We start from the raw sequence: 6,377 nt of genomic DNA, 5'->3' as shown, positions 1-6,377 counted from the left end.
AAAATTATTAACAAGATAATCGACCTCTGTTGGAGTAGCATTCAGGTAGCTGCTCTGCTCTATTTTGGTACAGGGCATTGAAGATGATAACAGTGGCTGAATTATATTCTTAAACTTAGTTACAGCGCTTTCAGAAAGACATCTACTTTGATAAAGTCTACTCTCCACTGCTGTGTAATCAATTATTGTAAATGTAAATGTTATCAGGAAATGATCAGACAGCAGAGGGTTTTCAGGAAACACTGTTAAATGTTCAGTTTCTATGCCATATGTTAAAACAAGATCTAGAGTGTGATTAAAGTGGTGGGTGGGTTCTTTTACATTTTGAGAGAAGCCAATTGAGTCTAATAACAGATTAAATGCCATGTTGAGGCTGTCATTTTTAGCATCTACATGGATGTTAAAATCACCCACAATAATTATTTTATCTGAGCTGAGCACTAAATCAGATAAAAAGTCTGAGAAATCAGACAGAAACTCTGTGTAAGGCTAAGGTGGACGATAGATGATAACAAGTAAGACTGGTTTCTGAGTTTTACAGCTGGGGTGGACAAGGCTAAGCATCAGGCTTTCAAATTAATTAAAAGCCTGTCTGTGTCTTTGGTTGATTAATAGGCTGGTGTGAAAAATTGCTGCCACACCGCCCCCTCGGCCTGTGCTTCGAGATTTCTGATAGTTATTATGACTCAGGGGTGTTGATTCATTTTAAACTAACATACTCATCCTGCTGCAACCAGGTTTCTGTAAGGCAGAGTAAATCGATTTGTTGATCGATTATTAAGTCATGTACTAACAGAGACTTGGAGGAGAGAGACCTAATATTTAATAATCCACATTTCACTGTTTTACTCTGTGGTTGAGATGTGGTTGCTGTATTGTTCTTTCTTTGTGATTTTTTATGTTTAAGTTATTTTTTGCTGGTTTTTAGTTTGTTTTTTGTCTGTTTGGGAGCTGAAACAGTCTCTACGGGGTTTTGGGGGGGATAACAGGAGGAGAGAAGCTGCAGAGAGGCATGTAAGACTGTATCTCTGCTTTAGAGTAAATTCAGAATAATATTCAGCTTGGATCATGTTTATGGCTCGTTCAGATTTTTCAGGCTTCTGCAGGGCAACATTCCAGAAATGTTTGACAGCTACTGATTTACTTTGGTTTTGGTCCACACCGGTCAGAGAGGTAAAAGTGTGTTGAAAACTGCTGTGACCTTTCATTATATTGTCTATTGAATAGTGATGACATAAGGAGGTTTCACCAGATTCCTCTTTCAGATTGCTTCATGACAAAACTTGAAAGACAGCTGACGTTATCCCTCTCAAAGCGTATAAATAACAAATCTTCAGCTGTTTGACTGTGTCGGTTCATGTACACTCTCCAATCTGAAGAGATAAAGAACTAAACTACAGCTGGAGGATTACTTTGGCAGGGTAAGTGCTATTTCTCAAAAACTTTGACATCTATGTCTGTGTTTATCTATTCATTGTTGCCTAGTGCCACTGAATTTATAAGAGACTGCTGAGTTTAAAAATGTTTAGTACAAATGTTGCTGTTTAAACTAGAAATGCAGAGCAAGGAACAAATCCGCTGTGCCCAACTGATACTGCCATTGCTGTGTGAAAAACATGTCTCCAAAACAAAATTTTAAAAAAGACACAGAATTATCTTAATTCATGCTTCACCACTTTCTTTAATGAACATGAAAAGAATAATATTTAATATTAACACGCTTAGATGTTGATTTCAACCTTTGATTAAGGTTTAAATTCAGCAAGCTCCTGTAAACATAGCTGCAAATTTCTCAGCTGCACAGTGATGATGCAAATCTCATGCTACACCACATCCCAAAGGTCTGAATGCCAGTTCGACATTCACATGATTAAACATTAACAGTGTGAGATTTTTTAAGTGTTCATGGTTTTTCTGCAATTTGGTTCCGATAGGGAGCTTTTTCACTGTGTGACATCATCGGTGATGCTACGCACTAAAGAAACAGGTTTTATTTTTCAACCTTTTTTACTGCAAGCATTTGAAAACTGACCCAGCAGTAGCTGCAGTGGCACAAACTTTCTTGTCTTTCCTTATAATTTTTATTTGAACTTGTATGTGTGCATTTAGCTTAGACTACATCAATGAAATTTCACTGTATTATATTTATAAAAGGGACTGCAGAGTGCATCTCTGTGCAATCATGATTAAGAGTCTACATATACGTCCATTAACAGGGTTGTACACCTAATATTTGATTACAGGAGTAAAGTGTTCTATTGTTCTTATATACATGATCTTGTATTGCAGTAGACGGCAGAGTTGAGACAATGAAGTGGGCCTTTGCTGTGTTTGCCATGGTGGCACTGTCTGATTGCCTCGTTCAGTAAGTCAGCCAGACTATATTTCATTCGTTTCATTCTTCTTTTTATTTTTTTTTATTTTTTACTTTTACTATTTGAAATTAAAATAGTAATAGATCTACATGGTCATCTATCATATATGCAAATATAATATATGTATAATATAAAATATATATATATATATATATATATGTAGTTTTAAGAGGGTGTTGGTATGAAAAAAGACCTGTTCACAGCTCAATAAATTTTTAAATGTATCCTAATGAGCAAAATGTAATTTGCTCCCTTTGATGACTCCTAGGATCCCTCTGGAAAAGGGTAAGAGTGCCAGGGAGGTCTTGGAGGAACAGGGTCTATGGGAGGAGTATAGGCAAAAATACCCATACAATCCCATGGCCAAGTTTGATGGGAGCTTTGCTGTGGGCCCTGAATCCATGACCAATGATGCTGGTGTGAGTAACAACATCTAAACCTTGAACATGCATATCAACATACAGAGAACATGACAAATGTCTTGAGAGTATATCTTCATGTTTCCTCTTCATCTACAGCTGTCTTACTATGGAGTCATCTCAATTGGAAATCCACCTCAGTCCTTTAAAGTCATCTTTGACACTGGCTCATCTAACCTGTGGGTTCCCTCCATCTACTGCAACAGTGCAGCCTGCAGTATGTAAATCTATGATTACATAATGTATTTCCACACAAAGTCAGAGAGTGATACTGAAAACCTTTATAATGACAAAAAATATATATAACGGCCATGGGTACAATTTACAGTTCCCAAGACTGAGTTACCAAGGTCCCACCCTGGAGTCAGGCCCAGGTTAGGTGCTTGAGGATGAACATCTGTTGGATTTACTTTAGCCTGAAGAAGCTACATGGGTTCACCCAGAAAAAGGGCCGTAGGGGTGCGGTGACGATCAACGATGAAGTTCCTAGCACTTCCAAAGAACTAACTAGTGATACATGTTATTTCTCTGGTGGGGAAGGAGCCTGATCTGGTGTGCAAGATTGAGAGATTTCTAATAGACACACAATGTAGGTGTACTGTTTCAAGTTTCTTCTACCACGAGGAGACACTGGTGAAGACCCAGGAGCTGCTGGAGAGATTATAATTCTTTGCTGGCTTGGAGTTGAAGAAGTAGCCAGGGTGGGGAAAGTCTGTGCTTCACTGCTTAGACTGCTGCCCCCATTATCAGAACTCAGATGATGGATGGATGGTTTTTATATTTACGATTTGGTAGTTAGGTAATGGAACTGAGGTACAGCATTTAACCATAAACCATGTTTTGTTTTTAGACAACCATGTCAAATTTGACCCTGGTAGGAGCAGCACATACAGACAAAATGGCAGTCCTCTCAGTATCACATATGGCACTGGCAGCATGACTGGCTTCTTGGGATATGACACTGTTACGGTGAGAATTTTAAAACAAGCAAAAACAACCCCAAAATATTCATCTGCTTAACAACAACTGTAAAGATGAAAAAACGCCATGATAATCCCTACAAAATTATAACCATGTTAGCCTGAAAATGTATTGCTCCAAAATATTTTTAAAAACCAGGGAAAAGAACTTTCACCTGTTTAATAGTAATTGTAAAGGTATTACAGTGCTTTCACAGTAAAAACTGCAATAGCCTCAAAAAGTATGTATGAATGTAAAATCTGAAAATATAAAATACAAATGAAGGGGTTTGTCAGATGTGATTTTTAAATAACAATTGGAGTGGTTTTGGTTTTAATGGAGCTCAATAGATAAAGAACCAAGCATGTACCTTCAAATAACCATCACCATTGGTTTTCAAACTCTGTACTGGCTTCATCTTTGGTTGGCAGGTTGGTGGTCTAACTGTGACAAACCAGATATTTGGTTTGAGCCAAACTGAGGCCCCCTTCATGCAGTACATGCAGGCTGATGGTATCCTTGGTCTGGCTTACCCAAGTCTATCTGCCTCTGGTGCGACACCTGTGTTTGACAACATGATGAATGCGGGCTTAATCGACCAGAACCTTTTCTCTGTGTATTTGAGCTCGTAAGTATTATGCAGCATTTAACTTGACACTGGAAATATTTTTTAGATGCCTCATATATCAATTTGTACTCAATTCCTAGTTTCCCTGTAGTTTGAACTGTTGGTTTTCTTTGTAGTAACAATCAGCGAGGCAGTGTGGTGACCTTTGGTGGTGTTGATACCAACCACTACTCTGATTCCATCACCTGGATTCCTCTCTCCAATGAACTGTACTGGCAGATCACAGTTGACAGGTAAAACCAAAAGTTACAGCTCTATATTGATTTCAGAATCATTATAGAGCTTTATTGGCAAATAAGTTTCTTCGCTGATGCATACTGTGTTGTCCATTACAGTGTTTCTGGTAATGGCCAGGTTGTAGCTTGTAATGGTGGCTGTCAGGCTATTGTGGATACTGGAACCTCTCTGATTGTTGGACCTCAAGGTGACATTGATAACATCAATTACTGGCTGGGAGCAAGCAGCCAGAATGGAGAGGTCAGTGCTAAAAAATATGGACAAATATTTTGAGTGAAGTACTACTTGGTCTGTGAAACTGATAGTCTTCAAACTTTACAAAACTTACAGGCAGATTATTTTATTTTATCTTTGCTTTTCCATCAGTACATGGTCAGCTGCAACAACATTGGCCAAATGCCTGATGTGACCTTCAACATCAATGGACAGCAGTTCACTCTCCCAGCCTCTGTCTACATCAGTCCGGTAAGCATTTCTTTCCTTATTTATATTTTATAACTTCTCTACATATTCCTTAAATTTTATTTATTTTTTTTCTGTTACATCTTAGTCCCAGAACTATGGCTGCCTCACTGGCTTCAGTGGTCAAGGTACCAACCTGTGGATCCTAGGCGATGTCTTCCTCAGACAGTACTATTCCATCTTCAACAGAGGCCAGAATATGGTGGGTCTGGCCAAGGCTAGATAAGCAACCTGAAGTCAAGTCCTTCAACATACATCTTTGTGTTATAGTCGGCTTTGTACCATCAAACGTCTAATAAATAAATCAACTTTAAAAAAAGTTAAAACAATTTTTGCCTTTTTTTTTCCTTTATAGAAAACTTACATATCACAGTATAACTTTGTTTTAACCACACTGCCCCACAAACAGTGTTCATGAGCCTCCAGTGTATCTCTCCAAACAACACAGCTGGAGTTATGAGACAGCAAATACTTTGTGTCACATGTGTCAGTGGGATACATGTGAATGTATTAAAAAATGATATTCCAGTAGCACAGGTCAAGGAGAGTATTAAAGTTGGCAAACTTTGTCCACTGCAGCAAACAATCTATGTGTACTGGGGCGATCATGGCTCAAGAGTTGGGAGTTCGCCTTGTAATCGGAAGGTTACCGGTTCGAGCCCTGGCTCGGACAGTCTCGGTCGTTGTGTCCTTCGGCAAGACACTTCACCCGTTGCCTACTGGTGGTGGTCAGAGGGCCCGGTGGCGCCAGTGTCCGGCAGCCTCGCCTCTGTCAGTGCGCCCCAGGGTGGCTGTGGCTACAACGTAGCTTGCCATCACCAGTGTGTGAATGTGTGTGTGAATGACTGGCTATGTAAAGCGCTTTGGGGTCCTTAGGGACCAGAAAAGCGCTATATAAATACAGGCCATTTACTGGATGTGATTTGTTACCTTTGATTACATTTTTTTTTCATTTGTAAAATAATTACATTAATTTTCCTTTTTTAAAATAAGAGAAAACATGCAATATAAGACCCTCTTGGCAGTTCTAGGGTTAAATGCCTTGAAGCTTATGGCGGTATTTTTGTGACTCTATTCTGAGTGCACGTAAAAAAAATAAAATTGCGAATGCAATTGTTGCACTTTGAGGAGATGTTGAAAGATTTTATTATGTTTATGTTTAGAAGTACATTTCATTTAAGGTTTTCTAGATGCGTTTGCTCTTTTTACTAGAGAAGTTACATTGTGCAAGCTCAACAGGAAGCCTGCACACTGTGCAAGCTCAGCAGGAAGTCTGCACAGTTGTATGTCATCTCT

The 6,377-nt window shown here is 38.8% G+C and overlaps 1 protein-coding gene across 1 annotated transcript; it reads left to right on the top strand.

The window, feature by feature from the left end:
* Positions 1-981: 981 nt before the first annotated feature.
* LOC116323568 (pepsin A-like) lies at positions 982-5,317 on the top strand. Its single transcript, XM_039616550.1, has 11 exons — positions 982-1,173; positions 1,266-1,421; positions 2,290-2,365; positions 2,644-2,794; positions 2,894-3,011; positions 3,645-3,763; positions 4,186-4,382; positions 4,499-4,615; positions 4,718-4,859; positions 4,986-5,084; positions 5,170-5,317. The coding sequence occupies exons 3-11, from the start codon at positions 2,310-2,312 to the stop codon at positions 5,305-5,307; spliced, it is 1,137 nt and encodes a 378-aa protein (XP_039472484.1). The 5' UTR covers positions 982-1,173; positions 1,266-1,421; positions 2,290-2,309; the 3' UTR covers positions 5,308-5,317.
* The last annotated feature ends 1,060 nt before the right edge of the window (positions 5,318-6,377 follow it).

Source organism: Oreochromis aureus, linkage group 8, assembly GCF_013358895.1.
Source record: "Oreochromis aureus strain Israel breed Guangdong linkage group 8, ZZ_aureus, whole genome shotgun sequence".
NCBI lineage: Eukaryota > Metazoa > Chordata > Actinopteri > Cichliformes > Cichlidae > Oreochromis > Oreochromis aureus.
The sequence above is the reverse complement of the archived record's forward strand: the minus strand, read 5'-3'. Positions and strand labels throughout refer to the sequence as shown.

What these genes read in the sequence shown, in the direction of transcription:
- LOC116323568 (XM_039616550.1), top strand. Translation starts at nt 2,310, where the DNA reads ATGAAGTGGGCCTTTGCTGTGTTTGCCATGGTGGCACTGTCTGATTGC. An exon ending in TGGGATATGACACTGTTACG is followed by an intron (nt 3,764 to 4,185) that starts GTGAGAATTTTA and finishes TTTGGTTGGCAG; the next exon opens with GTTGGTGGTCTAACTGTGAC. An exon ending in CCTCTGTCTACATCAGTCCG is followed by an intron (nt 5,085 to 5,169) that starts GTAAGCATTTCT and finishes GTTACATCTTAG; the next exon opens with TCCCAGAACTATGGCTGCCT.